Source organism: Miniopterus schreibersii (genome assembly GCF_964146895.1).
Source record: "Miniopterus schreibersii genome assembly, chromosome: 4".
Lineage (NCBI taxonomy): Eukaryota > Metazoa > Chordata > Mammalia > Chiroptera > Miniopteridae > Miniopterus > Miniopterus schreibersii.
The window spans coordinates 56,042,091-56,058,565 of NC_138105.1; the positions used below are offsets into that span (position 1 = coordinate 56,042,091).

Sequence of the window (16,475 nt, forward strand, 5' to 3'; positions counted from 1 at the left end):
GAGCAAACCAATGGCACATGCCACAGGCCCACCTTGAAACAGTCCTCAGTAGAAGCCACTAACAAGATCAGTAACAGCCATCCCTCTCTACATTCTAGGCATGGTGCTAACTCTACGAAGCAGGTACAATTGGTCTCATTTTACAGGTAAGGACACAGAGGTTTAAAGAGGCCAAGTAATTTTTCATGTTCATATAACAAATAAGTGGCTGAACTGGGCTTCCAAGCCAGGCCTGTGCCCCCATCACTGGGCCACACAATTTCTCTGAAAGCATCATAGCCAGGTGAGATTTGGTAAAATAATTTATAGGGGTGGGATCCACTGGGGGCATCTGATTTAGTGATCTCTTCTATTCTCATTCAACTCTGCACTGAAACAATCTGAAAGTATGAGCCAAGGCACTGGCCTGGATAAGAGATGTCTCACAATAGCTGGTTCCTTGCCGTTCAATTGCCTGTACAAATTTTAGGAAACGGATTTAACTATTGTGTTTCTGCTACCTGAGGTTGCATTTGCTTGTTTCTCCCCTTTTAATTTTCTCTCCAGAGTGTTCTTCTTTTATCTATCTCCCTTGGCTGCCAAGATTCTTCCTATTAATTTCCCCCATTAGGATGTTTTAAAGCAATTAGTGTTTAGATTCTGTTTGCAGGATGCTATGTTTGCAGAAAGAAAATCAACACAATCTAAGGGCTCTTCCAAGGCAGCAGGGACCTCTGGGCAGCCATGACTATGGTTATACCAATAGAAAACAAGAAACTAGAAGGTGAATTGTAAATGTAGAGATTTAAAATCGACTTATCATGTGACTAAGGAAAATCATTTAGCCTTAGGGATCCCAGCTTCCTCAGTATTTCCAATAGTTTCAGGCCACTGATCCTTGCTGTTAAAAACTTTGGCAGGCTGCAGGCAAAAGAGTTTCTAATTTTTTTGTAAGATTAACAGAGATAATAGATAAAAGATAGGAAACACACCCCATCAAGCAAGAGTCATGTAAACTGCAGGTGTTAGGAGGTGGAGTGTGCCAGATGAACGTGACTAATACCTGAGAGAGAAACAGAGACGGGAGAAACTATACTCACTCCAAGCGCCGCTGTGTAGGGAACATCTGATGGGAATGTGAACGAAGGGCCAGTTGTCACTGGGCTGCTTGGGGGTGGGGTCACAATTAAGCCAGTGGTACTTATATGAACCTGCCAAGAAAAGAAAAGTTAACAAAATGACTATATTTAATATAATAGATTATACCAGCTAAACCTGGGGAAGGCAAGTAAAAATTTTTTTAAAATCTGTAGTTTCTATTATTTTTGGAAGGCAGAATCCCTTTCAGTTTATTCAACCCCAATTTACTGCTTTCCTAATTTGTATTAAGACACTAGGAAGTCACGTGATAAACACTGGTCACTATGATCTTTTACATACAGAATTCAACTGCAGCTGTCTTTAATAGTAACATGCCGCCTCACTTGGGATGCCACCATCAATCAAACCGGCTTTTCAGATGGTCAGGCCTTTGCCCCCCTAGCCTACTAACAATTTCCCTGAAAACGCTGTTGAAATGGGTTGTAGCTGAATACTCACCTATCAATGTTAAATCTATATGAAATGCTCAAGGTGTTTTGCTATTTTCAGAATCGCTTTCATGATTTCTACCTTTCAGTGGGGGCACATAATTAAAATGCATCTGCCTACACATGCCTATAGCAGGCTATTACTTTTAAAGCTTTATGGGAATGATGTCAAGCCAAATTAGCCGTTTTCACAGTGTCTTATCCATGATACTACCTAAGATTAATTTACTAGAAAGAAACTGAGTTATTCAGGTCAGTTCATTGCCTGTGTTCGGTTACTCAATCACTTTCAGTTGAGCTGCACATTGGGTCAGACTGCAGAGTGCAATGGTGTTAATTGATGCTGCTGAACCAGGGATGTGGGCTCCTGCAAGAATGAGGTTTCTCCTTCACTATTAAAGAAATGTGCTTGGCTGGTACCTTGTGTCCCCATGGAAACAATGCTATACCAGAAATGCTAGGCCTTTTGTAATAAAAACTTAATCCCAAGCATAGTTTCCTCAATTCCCATAAATTAAGAAAAAGATTATCAGGACAAAGAAAAGCTCAGAGATTAGTTAGTTCCCAGAGGGCCTGAAGGAACTTTCAGTTTCCCACCAGCTTAGCCCCTGCCAAGGCTGGGAGAGTCAGCATCCCAGCATCTAATTATTTCCACCAATAAATCTGTGTTGTATATGTAACCCAGTCCTAAAATCACTTCTGTACCTGTTAGCTCATAGATTGATTGAACCTGAGCAGATTCAAAGGGTGCCACTAACAAGAGTTTCTCTTCAAACCCTCATTTTCTGTCTCTTCTGTGAATCAAAGTCTATTTCTAATCAATTTGTAATGGGAAGCACACTGGTTTTTCATTCTTGAAATAAAACGTAATGGCCTTCAGCTACTTTATCCAATAAATCTTTTTATATACACACTCCAAGGGCATCTATGAGTGGGCACCACACAAATGATGGGAGTCTTTCTTAGGAGATACAATGAAGTTCACTTCAAAGCATGCAGCATTATCCAGAAACCTTTGGGGGCTGAAAAAAGCCCACCAAAATACAGCTTCCTGGGCCTGACTCTACCAATACCTCAAAGAGATCTCAAGATTGACTGACGTTTCCCTAAAAGCCCCAGACTGGGAGTCAGGATAACAAGCTGCTAATAAGCTTATGGTCTAGAACAAGTGAGTCACTTTATGTCTCTAGACCCTGGCAAGGAGCTGGACCAGAGGTTCCCTAAGGTCTCTGCCAGTACAGATGCAGCAGTGAAGCACCAAACATCAGAAACTTGCAAGCATCAGTTCAGCACGGAGCCGCTCCTAGCACTGGAGTAAAGTAAGAAGGGTCACCAGAGGGTGACGAAAAGCAGAAGAAAGGTGGCTGCGGGGGGGCATGTCCAGAATAAATGCCCCATGTAGGGACAACCTGACTCTATGCTATGCTCACTCCATGCAACTGCAGATTAGGTTGGCCTCCCTACCAGACAGGGCTATGCAGGGGAGGAGGTGAGAAAGCAAATGGGAACAAGTGGGTGGATTTTCTCGCCTCCCCTGAAGCCACTGGCAATACAAAAGTGCCACAAAAACTCTTACTACTATGAATCACTCCTCCAGCTGGCAGAGGCCAAAAAGTATCTTGGGTGTGGCCATAGGAGCAGACACAATGTCTTGGCTGCTTGTAGCATCACGTGCTTTTACAGGTGTCAGTTACAGACATCTGTGCACATCTGTCCTGGGGACCCACCTGGACAGCAGTTCAGCCTCCACTCAATAGTTACCAAATAAAACAGCAAGCAAGCCCTTGCCCCTTTCTTCAGTTCATTCCCCCATCCGGTTGCCTGGAGTTTGTAACTGGCCATCTAGAAACATGAGGACAAGGACCTAACCCCATGGCGAAAAGGTGAGCTGGAGGCACCGTCGCACCAGCACCAAACTACCTATATGTCGATCTCACTTGGGTGAGAGAAAAACATTCACTTCTTTTAAAATTTTTAAAAAAGATTTTTTATTGATTTTTAGAGACATAGGAAGGGAGAGGGAGAAGGGAAGAGAAACATCAATGTGAGTGAGAGCGGAACATTGATGGGCTGCCTCCTGCATTCCCCCTACCAGGGATTGAGCCTGCAACCTGGGCATGTGCCCTGACCAGGAACTGAACTGGCAACCTTACAGGACATGGGGTGATACCCAACCAACTGAGCCACACCAGCCAAGGCAAACACTCACTTCTTTAGGCCCCTTATGTTTGATTTTTTTAATAAATGCAACCAAATTTAATTAAGGAAAAGCAAGACAGAAGAAATCAGGCCAATAGCAAGAGACACACTCAGCCATGGGCCTCTGTCAAATTTACTGAGAGGTCCTTTCTGGGCAGAAAGAAGAGCCCTATTTTATTTTATTTTTTTAATATATCTTTATTGATTTCCAAGAGAGAACAGTAGAGATATCACTGATGAGAGAGAGTCATTGATCGGCTGCCTCCTGCATGCCCCCAACTGGGGAATGAGCCCACAGCTCGGGCATGTGCCTTGATCGGGAATCGAACCGCGATCTCCTGTATCCTAGGTCCAAGCTCAACCATTGAGTCACACCCGGCCGGGCAGAAGAGCCCTATTTTAAAGCTTCACAAGCACCATATTTCCATCTCCACTCATCTCCATGGTTAGGAAGGTGCTTGCCTGTCACATATGCTACATGTACTCACTTCTCTATTGTGGACTGTGGTTCCTTCCAAGGTACACAGAACCCCAGACAAGTAGTGTTTTCTATAAACCTAGGTGGGAGAAACCAGGCAGCACTTCAAACATCTCCCATCCTCTTCTAGAAATAAATTCTCCCCGAGGCAACACGTTACCACTGAAAACAGAACGAATGAGAATGTGGGAGGAGGGTGGAATGGTTGAGGCGGAAAGTGTTTTAATGGAACACAGAACGAGCCTTGTTTCCTAAGCTACTCAAACCAAAACAAAAATAGCTCTACCTTTATAGTCTTCATTCCCAGCTCTATCGTGGCAGCATCAGGCATGCTCACACCTGACTGCCGAGTTCTCTACAAAAGATACAAACACTAAGTTTATCTTCCTTTCTAATTTTCTCTCCTGGTAAAATTACCGTCCATTCTTCTAAAGCAACTCCCACTGTGAGCTGCCATTATTCTTAGCAGAAACTTATCTTTTATTTCAAGGATACATCACTGTGCAAATGTTGCTAGGTCACAAAATAAAAAACACACTCAAGTGACTCAGTTTTCTATTAGTGAATTGCCACCTTTACTAGCCTCCTACGTCAGAACCTAATTCAAAAACCTTCAGTTTGGAACCTTTCCAGAGGAACCTCACTTGGTACTTGGTGCTCTGATCTACAGTCTCTTTTTCATACAGTATAATTAGTGACGTGTAAAATAGCACAGTTCTCCTCTCTACCCATTTTTCAAGTGACTCATTCATTCAACAAATAGTTCTTGAGTACTTATTGTATGTCTGACATTTGGGACATATCAGTGAACAAAACAAAGACTTCTGCCCTCATCGCCCTCATGTTCTAGTACAGGGGTGTGTGTGTGTCCCCTGCTTCCCTCAGAATTTCAAAAGCTTCATGGCCCTATCACCTAAAACACATTGACAAACCGCAATCCCATTCACAGAGTGCAAGCATTTAACTCACAACCTACAGTCTGAATCTAAAGAAGCAGGGGCAAATAAATGAGTCTGAGAGAAAATAATTTTTAACACTTTTAGCAAGGAATACCAAAAACTATGGTCGGTATTTACTCTGTGGTCCAAAATAGATACTTATTCAACTGTGTGGGTGTCCTGAGCGCAAGGACTATGTGTTTGTTGGCTTCTTTCTTTTTCTAAATTTTTATTTATTGATTTGAGAGCGAGAGAGGGAGAGAGAGAAGCATTGATTTGTTGTTTTACTTATTGATGCAGTCATTGGTTGATTCTTGTATGTGCCCTACCAGAGGAGGGAACTCACAACTTTGGTGTATCGGGACGATACTCCAACCAACTGAGCTACCCAGCCAGGGCTGTTGGCTTCTTTCTTTCTTTCTTTCCTTTAAGGGAAAATAATTTATTTTCATGTATTTAAAATACAAAAACAAAAAACACCACAGCTATAAATATTATAGAGTAGAATATAAAATCTGCATCAATTTTTAAAATAAAACATGAGACTTGAAAGAAATTTCTCCCACTTGTGGCGGGCTACTTTGGACTAGGCTCTCTGGCCTTCGGGCTGAGAAACACACAGCTGTCATCTAATTGGGTAACTGCAGGAGGGCCACAGCTCCGCTCAGGTTGCAGTCCAGAGTTAAGATCTAAAATAGGGAAGTCCTACATCTTATTTTGTTGAGTATACACAGCTCCATGAAGAACCTCCAATAAGGTACCCAGTAAAAGTTTGCCAAATGCATGAATTAATGTTCCCAATCATCTTGAGCATTTTTATTAACACAAGAATAATGTGCAGCTATTTTTTAAGGCAGTACAAAGTCTTGATGAAATAATGAGCTTTTAAAAAATGCTGGGCCAATTTCTAACCTAAATTAAATGCTTCTTCACATCTTTTTTCTATAACTCTGACTGGGAAGCCCAACTATCAGGGTAAGTTACACAGATGAAGGCAACTGCAGACTTCATGAGTTTCAACCACAGCATCTTCAGTTTGGATGGAGATCAAGTTTTAGTTGGCAAGATCTCCCAAAGCAGCTTTCTGTAAAACTGAGTGATCGCTTAGTGAAACTGGTATTATTTAAATCATCTTATAATTTCTGATCTTTCCTTTAAGAATGACTGTATAGCTCTGGGTTGATACACTCAAGTCATTTCTCCTTTCTCCATTTTTCCACCTACAAAATGAGAAAGTCTTTGAAACTCCCCAGGAAAGCTACTATCTTCTGAAGGCTAAAATAAACAATATTTTTCAGCTGGTGAGCAAACACGCTCGTGACCAGATCGTTTTGTGGCCAGCCTCTTTTCATCCCCTTTGGATGACGTACCTGAGAGGGGGCACTGCAGGAGAGCCCGGACAGCTCGCTGATCCGTGCGGCGGCTGTGGGGTTGCTGGAGCTGATGAGGACAGGGGGGCTGATCTCCATGGAGTGGCGGTTCTGGGACGCCTGGGAGGATTTGTTGGCCATGGTGAGGGACGTGAAGGAGTGTCGCTTTTTGGTGTTCTTCTTGGTGTCCGAGTGCTTTGGGGCAGTGCTGCTCTGAGCCGCTGCGGAGGTGCCTTCTCCGGCATCAGCTCCTGGCACAGGAGGCTTATCCCATTCTATCAGCTGCTTAGCAGCCGAGTTAAACTGCAAACCAACAAACCAACACGAGTTAGTTCTTAGGGCCTCACTGACATTTATTTTCAACACACTTTTTTTTAATCCTCACCTGAGGATGTTTATTGATTGGGGGGGGGGGAAGGAGGGAGGGAGGGAGGGAGGGAGGGAGGGAGGGAGGGAGGGAGGGAGGGAGGGAGGGAGGGAGGGAGGGAGGGAGGGAGGGAGAGCTCGGTTACCTCCCATATGTGCCCTGACTGGAAATTAAACCTTCAACCTTTTGGTGTACAGGACAACGCTCCAATCAACTGAGCCACCCAGCCATGGCTATTTTCAACACACTTTCACCCAAAATTTAACAAATCCCCACTTTAAAGTTTGCATATGCAAGTATGCTTTTTTCCCCCATGTGAGATACCTTTTCTCTCAATACTGGGATTTCATTGCAGTATCTACATCACAGGCAGATGCTAAATCAAGAATGAACAATTCCAATGCAAGGCTGCCAAGGTTAAGAAAACTTTTTTCCCAAGAATCTTCAGAATATCTAATTTAAAAATTTGCCGTAAACAAACAAACATTTATTTCAGTTCATTGATGAAATTTAAAGAGCAAGTAGAAAGGGTACGTTTGTCTGACTAAAGACTCTGTTGTCCAACGATGGCTGGGTATTTGCTCAAAGCACAACTGAACGTCAAAGGGGCAACTTAGGGGCTTGGTAAAAATGAGCAAGACGATGAAGAATAGAACCAAACATATTAACTCATATACTTCCATATAAATTTGGGGGAGCCTCACAAAAAAGGTTGATAGAAACTCTTGATATATTTTTGTCAGGTCATCACATCAGTTATTTTCCTATGTGCTTAAATTTTAAATCATAACAGGGTAAGATGAGATTCACGTCTTGTTGGCAGGCTACCTTACTCTATTTGACAAGTTGTCTGATTGTGAATAAAGCAAGGGCCCAGTGGGCCAAAAGCTGTGCGCTGGGCTGATCACACCAGCAAGAAAGGAAAGAATGTGAGGTTTTTGTTTTCCCCAAGGTAAAATATGTCTCAGAAAGCTTCAGTGAAAACAAGCTGCACAGAACTTACCTGGATATTACAATAATGGGAAAACATTGAGTATAATTTAACTCTCATAAAACACACTGAGATAAAAAATAAACTTCTTAAAGGTAATTCAGGTAACAGGCAAAATAAAAGACTTCCCCACCTCAGCATTGCATGCTCGGCACTTCACAAATACCTTTAGATTAAATAACATCACCAAATGTGATTTCTGGCCCATCTAAGTGTTAGGATGTGTTTTTGTCCTATTGATGCGAATGCCCTACCAGCGGAATGGAAGTCTTGTCGGTCAATATTTAACCGTGAACTCGCTTTGACACAAGTGGCTGCTCACAAAGCTGTATTCACTGCAGCCTGGTGAGCAGGGCTTCTACAGATGATGGCAAATTGATTAACGATTTGTTCCTGGGGTTCCCCAAGGACTCAAATTCATCTGGCCTGTCTGATCTTTAATTAGTAGGGCACATCTTTTCTCAAACATGAGCATACATTTCCTTCAGACTTCAAGGATTTCTTCCACGTGATAACCTGCAATAATAGGCAGGAATGCCCCAATAACACCTCTCAATGCCTGACGTACTGAGGGCGAGAGGAGAACCATGGGTCTCTGTGCTATGTGTTTAGGGATGAAGAAGTGAAGTACTATTAAAGGGTGGTCTTACAATAGCATTATGATGGCATTTAACCAGGAGATCCAGAATTTACCAATCCCACCTTGGTGTAGCCATCCCACCTTCTGGGTGGTCCCCCAAAGAATCAAATGCCTCAAGGAAGCAATGCAATGTCTTATTTTCATGGTGGGATTGCACAAACCTCAACGTGAAGCCCTACCAAACTTCAGCAAACCATGTGGTGGTAGGGTCCTCATTCCTACACAAGCTGGGTAGAAGGAGTCTGAAATCAAAGCAGCTACTCTGTTTCCCTCGTCCAAACTTACCACCCCAATGACATGGAGGGCCAGTGCACCAGGCAATGCCAGAGGACAAGAAGTCAGAGAAAGCCTTCCTCCAGTGTAAGCTCATGTAGTCCCCAAGGCACAAAGCCTCAAAAGCATGACCTAATAGACGTGCTAAAATTGGACCAATGAACTCAGCGGCACTCCTGTGGCACTGAGTGGAAATAGGGGAAGGAACTGAGAAGACTTCCTCCCTGTGGAGGCAAAAAATATGACTAGAGAAAACTGTTACATCTGCTTGGTATATCACGTTGAATTAATTCTGGAGTCAAACCATAGACTTCAATAGCAGTCTCTGTATTGAAAAAGTCTGAAATATTACCAGTCTAGTTATGGTCATACCTAGCCAAGTGTCAGTTATACTTAATATTGTGTTAATATATCAGATTTCCATATGCTGTACTCTCACAAAAACAATAAATATACATTGGGCAACTGCTATGTGCCAGAAAATGAGCCACGTGCTGGAGACCTGTAGATGCAGAGAAATGGTCCCTGACTTTAAGGAGCTTATAGACCGACATATAAATAACACAAATGCACTGCATAATTTCCTATGGCTCGATTCTTTCACTCAACAATATGCCACCCCCCAATTGTCCATATTGCTCCATGAAACAGTCATTCTTTTTAACTGCTATGTATTATTTCATTGTGTGATATGCCACAATTTATTCACCCATTCTATTATTGATTTATACTTGGGATCCCCATTCCCTCCCCTCCTTTCTTCTCCTCTCCTCTGCCTTCTTCCCTCTTCCCCTTCCCTTTTTTCTTCCTTCCTACAGATTTTGGCTATTAACAACAACGCTGCCCTGAATAATCTAGCACATGTCTTTTGGGTTTTTTATTTGTTTGTTTGCTTTTTTAAAAGATTTTATTTTATTTTTTTTCAATATATCGTTATTGATTTCAGAGAGAGGAAAGGAGAGGGGGAGAGAGAGATAGAAACATCAATGATGAGAGAGTCATTGATCGGCTGCCTAGCCGGCAACCTGGGCATGTGCCCTGACTGGGAATTGAACCCCGATCGCCTGGATCCTAGGTCGATGCTCAACCGCTGAGCCACTCCCGGCCGGGCTGCACATGTCTTTTGGTGGATATTGGGTCTATGTCCAAAAGTGTAACTGCTGGGCCACAGGATGGCATGTTTAGAGAAACACAGTCTATATGCAGAGCATGTGTATGCAGGTGGCCACATGGTGTGATACAACCAGCAAGCTGCAGATAGAAGACCACCGTTCCAGTCCCAGCACAGCCTTAACTTTGTGACCTCTCTTGATGGCAGCTTCCTCATCTATGAAAAAAGCTGAAGCCAGTGATCTTTTTGTCTCTTTTAGCTCCACACATGGATAATGACCTCACTTTGAACAGATATAGATGTATTTCATTTTTCCATTTCACTCCTTTTATTTCTATTCCTCTAAACAGCCTAGTAGAGTTTTCTCACATTTCATTTAACACATGGATGTTAATATTTGTTAGCAGGTTATTGCCATTATTTTAAAATTACTTTAGAGTTCTTGTAAAGCAGCAGAGGTCAGTATTAAGGAACAGTATTTGCTGCCTTATAAGCTACAAAGAAAATCATAAAGTCAGGACTATTTGGTAGAAGCATTAAGCAAATCAGGCAGAAACTTAAAGAGGCTTTTGTTGTAAGTGTAACTTAACCTGGAGTAACAACAGGCAAGCAAGGATCTGACAGCTTTTAATGGAGTTTTGATGAAGTTCATTTATGAATGTTTGAGCTCAGTAGTGTAGGCTCCCCATGACATTTGTCTAGCCATGACCTGTAAGTTTAGGAGTACACTCATCACCTGCAAAATAAATGTATGCCCTAAAACACCTTCTTCCAAGCACTTGGTCAGGAATATCTGATAAGACTTAGGTTGGACAGAAGGTAAAATTCAGCCCACAGGAGCTAAAAGCATGGACTAGTGGGATTTGTTGATCTTAGAACTCTAATGTCCCTTTTTGGTAAACCTTAAAAGTTAGAAAGAATTCGTCTTTGAAATTATCAAAAGTATAGATAAACATGAAAATACAGACAGAATAGTAAGGATAACAAGGCAGCTTAAGAAATATTAAAATAATTTATGTGTATGTGGTTGTCCTCTTTGCTAAAGAGAATGTGGCCTTTTTAAAAGATGGGACTTAATTTTTTTTAAAAGAGAACAACAACAAAAATGAATGAGAACCAGCATGAATACTCACTATTTTATACGAAGCTTTAGACGAATCAGTCTCTAGTTTTTGAGCACTAGAAAATACGAACAGTAGGTGCAAGGAATTTATAACCCACCAGAGTGCCCTGAACCTAACAGTTTTTGATAAAAGGCAAATAAAGACTTTAAAAAATTATTATAAAATATATCCTTCCATGCATTTTCGACGCAGGTGTTGTTAAATATGCATCTACTTCATTAATTTTAACACAAGCAGCACACACCATCCTCCCCTCTAACAATATCTCGTGAGCATCTTTCGTGTAAACAGGCCCAGGGTGATAGTGCGCTGTGCCGCGGTCCGGACACGCCGGGTAAGCACCCTGGCATGCCTGTGCAAGCAGGTCCGCAGGGCAAACCTCTGAAGTGAAGCTGTGAGATCAAAGTGTAGGCTTAGAACATTTTTTTGAAGGGTACTGTCACACTGAACAAAAAGAGCCCATTTCCATCGCCTCCAAAAGTATATACAAAAGCCCGTTTCCCTGTATTGTTCACAGTATTGAGTGTTACCAATAATTTTAAAACTTCTATTAGTTGGACAGGTAAGAAACCTCTGTTTTCATTTGTATTTCTTCATTTATTAATGAGATTAAACATCTATTTTTCCCCCCTAGGATTTGCTTATTCTCAAGCTTTATCCGTATTTCTATTGGGTTGTTGGTATTTTCCTTATAGAGTATAAGTGTTCTTTAGGTATTATACAGATCATTCTCTGATATCATGTGCATGCATGTATGTATGTATTTATATATATATCTGTCAAAGTAAAAATATTGTTTCAATTTGTTTTTTAACTTGATATATGTTTGCTATACATACATTTTTATTTATGTGCCAAATTTATCAATCTTTTTCTATTATGTCATCTCAATTTAACATCATGCTTTAAGAATCTTATTCCATAATTATTTTTTAAAAGAAAATCACTTACTTTCATTTTTTTCTGGTCCTTCCTTCCTCCTTTCCTCCCTCTGTCTTTTTCGTTCATTTTACATCTCAACATTTGACCGTGTGAAATAGGTTTTGTGTAAAGAATCAGGTGGGGCTAGTACTTTGTTTTTCCATGTGGCTCAGCAGCTGTGCCATCACCATTTATCTAACTGTCCACCTTCCCCTCACTGGTTTGAAAGACCACCTTCGTAAACCCATTTTAAATGCTGGTTATTAAAGTTGTATGCCGGAATTCTATATAATGTTATTAACCAATGTTGCCCTGATAAATTTAATTTAAAAAAGAAAAAAGAGAGAAGCGGAGCATTTCGGCATTCTGCCACATTACTAGGCCCAATGTGCCCTCCCCCCAGAGAGTCAGACACTTTGAAGGACACCAGTGAATGGATGCTGTGGGATGGAAGTTCATGCCACTCACCTCCTCTCAGAAGAAATGAAAATGCTGTGCCTCACATTATAACCCTTTGCAAAATGTTTTTTATATAATGGCAATGGGGAATTTGTATTTCCATTAGTCTTCTATTCTTCCACTCAATTTAGGTAACAAGGTTTTTGTTTGGGGATGACATAAATACAAAAGCAAGCTCAGTCTTCATTTATAATACAAGACACCCCCCACAGAAGAGGAATAATTAGAGAGACTAAAGGGATTACTCAGGAGTCTTTTTAAATTGAGCCAAAAATCCTCCCTCAGGTAGCAGCTCCATTTAGTAAGGCCTCTGTGAACACTTGTTGAATGAATAAAAATGTTGGATTCTTAACACTACCAAGGGAAGAAAAATGCTGCCTCTAGACCAGCACTGTCCAGTTGAAGTATAATATGAGCCACATGTGTAATTTTAAGTTTTCTAATAGCCACATTTTTAAAAAGATAAAAAGAAACAGGTAAGATGAATTTTAGTAATATATTTTACATAACCCAGCATATCACTTCACCATGTAATCATTATCGAGATTGTTAGATTCTTTTTTTTTTATATACTGAGTCTTTGCAACCCAGTGTGCACTTCCACCCCATCTCAATCTGGACTAGCCACACCTCAAGTGCTGACAGCCCTACATATTGGGCAGCACAGATGGAGACCTCAGGAGCTCATGGGAGGAGTGGAGCTGCACCCAAGGTGGACAGATCCAGAGGCCCACTTAGCACCACAATTTGCTGAACACAGAAAGTGTAGACGAAAAAGGGGCCACGTACTAAACCTCATAAGCTCAGGGGAGGCCTGCATGGAGGGCCCTACAAACTCAGACACCAAAAGTAACCACCTAGGATGGTCTGAACATAAAACTTCCTAACTAAAAGTGTCAAGTGACCCTTGTGAGGATTCCGGCAGGGAGAAGAAGGAAAGAGGTAGAAGCATAACCCGAGGGGTGTGCAGTCAAAGAATATACTTTAGATACATATATATGATCTGACCAAGTTCCTGGTGATGAAAAACCCAGGAAGAAGGAATCGGCAACTGCAAAGGAAGAGAAACGTTTCACTCAGGAAGATGAGAGAGAGGCTGTGAACAGTGAATATGCAGGAAAGATGTCTAGAAAGAAGAGGGCTCTACTCTGAAAGCTGAGGCTAAAGAGGCAGTAATACTTAGTAATAGTTAATAAATAAGTAATGTTACTTCTGAAGCAACAGATACATCTACAGTCTAATTATGTTGCTGAGGAGACAGACTGGTGAATAATTTAAAAATTGGGCTCCATTCAGTTCAATACTGATTGGATCTGACAATACACCCGCTTTTGTATATGCTTTCTCCTATTTGGTATTTGTTCACCAAATGTGGGCCATAAAAAAGAAATGCCTATAAGCCAAAAAGATGCATTCCATTGATACAATTCATTGTCAAGGACCTCACTACCAGATGTAAGAAAACTACAGAAGAAATATACATATATCCCAGGAGGTTAAGAATATGGAATTGTCATTAAATTCCAAGTAAAACTTTGTCAATGTAAAATGACACACTGACAGAAATGTCATAGTGATGTGTCATTGGTTAATAAATCAGTGAATGAATAGTTCCTCTGACCCAGTACCTAAAGTAAGAGTGTGTGTGTGTGTGTGTGTGTGTGTGTGTACGTGTGTGTGAGATGTAAAGGGCATGGGGGGGGGGGGATCACCAAGAAAGGAATTTGGAACAGATAGAGAATGCTGAGAGTAATGACCATAATGACTTCATACTTTTGTTTAAAATCTCCCTTCTTTTCAGCATATAGACAAATTTCTGCTCCATATGTATATGAAACCTAATAGGTACATTGCCACTAACCTCTATTATGGAAGGTAATGTCGTTTTACAACACTTAGGAAAATTTTTCCTGAAACACATTCTATTTCATTACAGAGAAACCCGTTCCCCATTGGTTTAGTCATCAAGATGCTTCCTCTGTTCATGTTATTATATGCTACATACTCACATGAGTGTAGAACAGCACAGAACAGCCATTCAGTCTTCTTCACAGGATAGAGACATGGTTTAACACTTGCTTAATTAAGGTGAACCTCCTTTGCTTCTTAAAACCTTAGTTACTACTGAAACTGAGGACGTATATAGCAACATAATAACATTTTAAAATAAAATAATATAATTTAAAAGACCTTAAAACATTAAGGTATTAATTAATTTGTGACTTTCCTCTTAAAAAAGACCACCTCAGGTATTTTAAATTGTTGAGTAATGAATCATTTGTGAAAATTAACCTTCTTTTTTTTTTTTTGGTATCCCTGGGTAGGCACGAACCAAAAATAACCTCTTAAGTGTAAGAACTTGAAAATGTGTCCTTATTCTTGATAAAAAATCAAAACGTGCTGTACACTTAAGGGAAGCTTTATGAAAATAGTGATTCTGTACATCTGGACACTAACTAGTATCGCATGTGCTCTGAGGCTAGGGCAGCAATGAATGGACAGACACCATGGTTCGCTTCTCAATTCCTGGGTGTGGACTCCCAAACAAGACACATAACTTGTTTTAAATGATGGAAAAAAATAATTAACCAAATTACGGTTTAGCTACTAGAATGTTTATTATACAGTCATAAAAACGGATGGTCAGCAGCACTGTAATAATGCACAGAAGGGCAAGACCATGTGTCGTATCACTGAACCACAAGGGAAGAGAGTGGAAGGACACTGAACAAAATTATACGTGATGGGATGAAGGGTTATTTATTTTTCCCCCAAATTTCTGGAATGTGATTCTATTACAGAAATAAATAATTTAAAATACTTTTTTATGTACGATTGGGCTCTCAAGGAACACAGGAAACCATCAAATTGTCTACACACAGAACTACGCTCTCGCGTGTGCCAAGTGTGTAAGAACGGTACAGGCTGAGCATTCATTCTGTAGAGCCTGAAGCTCGGGGAGGGCGGTTCTGCTGGGTTGTTTCTGCATGAGAGAACTAGGAAAGACAGGTTTCATAAGGAACAGAAGTATTCGTTGGAACCTGGAGAAAAGGCTGAGCTTTCTACAGGTACAAGTACAAAGAAATAGCCCAGAGGAGCTGTAAAGGCAGCAAGTCCAAGGTACCTATTTTCCAGGGGCTTTGGGCACGTGGAGGGGACTATGGCCGGGCTAAAGAACTCGAGGGTTCCTTGGGGAGTCGTTGTGCACATTAGACACCACTTGGTATTATCCTGGGCTCCTGATTAAGGCTCTCCGGGAGACCTGCATTTGGCCGTTCTATAAAACTACCCAGAGTACCGGAAACTGTCCGTTCATGCGGGGAGAACTCAATAAACATGAGCTGATCTTTAGAATCTCAGCTCCCTGAAGTTTTCCTAATGGAAAACAAAAGGAAACTCTAAATTAGCAAGAGGCCGCTGAATAACAGATGGAGCGTAAACTGCCCTAAATAAAGTTCCTTACCTAATTTAAAGGACTCCTTTTCAGACAGAGTCTAGTCCAGTTGCCTCTAGCTATATATATTAAGCAGTTGTTCTTGGAGTCCGGAGACCTGACTTTGCCCTTAGAAATTCAGAAGCCAGTGCTCATTTTTCCTTCTATGGTTGTGGCAGAACAAAAGGCAACAATTACTTGTATCTACCTGATAACATTCAGAAGACATGAAAACCTGCACCATGGGACAGAGCTCACAGTACTAAAAAAAAAATTAAAAATACTGCTCCAAAGTATTCAGTGAGTCAGAATAAAAGACGAACGCCTGGTGCTAAGCAACGGAATAATTCTCCCTTACTGATTTCTTAACAGTATCTCGAACTTCCATTTATAAAAACTAATTTACTTCAGAACTGAAGAAAAAAGTTTGATAAGCAACATAGTAATTCTGCCTTTCTGACTTTCCAAAAATTTCTCTAAATTGCTTTTATGAAAATTAATTTACTTCAGAGATCAAGGGGGGAATCTGGGTGCTAAGTAACACAGTAATTTTGTCTTTCCAACTTCCCCCAAATTTTTAAATAAACATGATTTCAATCAACT

The 16,475-nt window shown here is 40.9% G+C and overlaps 1 protein-coding gene across 1 annotated transcript in view; it reads right to left on the reverse strand.

Annotated features, from left to right (window-relative positions):
- The window catches only part of SH3RF1 (SH3 domain containing ring finger 1), a 153,010-nt gene that overhangs the window by 32,564 nt on the left and 103,971 nt on the right, over nucleotides 1–16,475 (reverse strand). The window contains exons 5-6 of the mRNA XM_081137512.1: nucleotides 6,554–6,856; nucleotides 1,080–1,190 (exon numbers count right to left, since the gene is read on the reverse strand). Coding sequence (XP_080993638.1) covers nucleotides 1,080–1,190; nucleotides 6,554–6,856 — 414 coding nt within the window. The remainder of the gene's footprint in view (nucleotides 1–1,079; nucleotides 1,191–6,553; nucleotides 6,857–16,475) is intronic.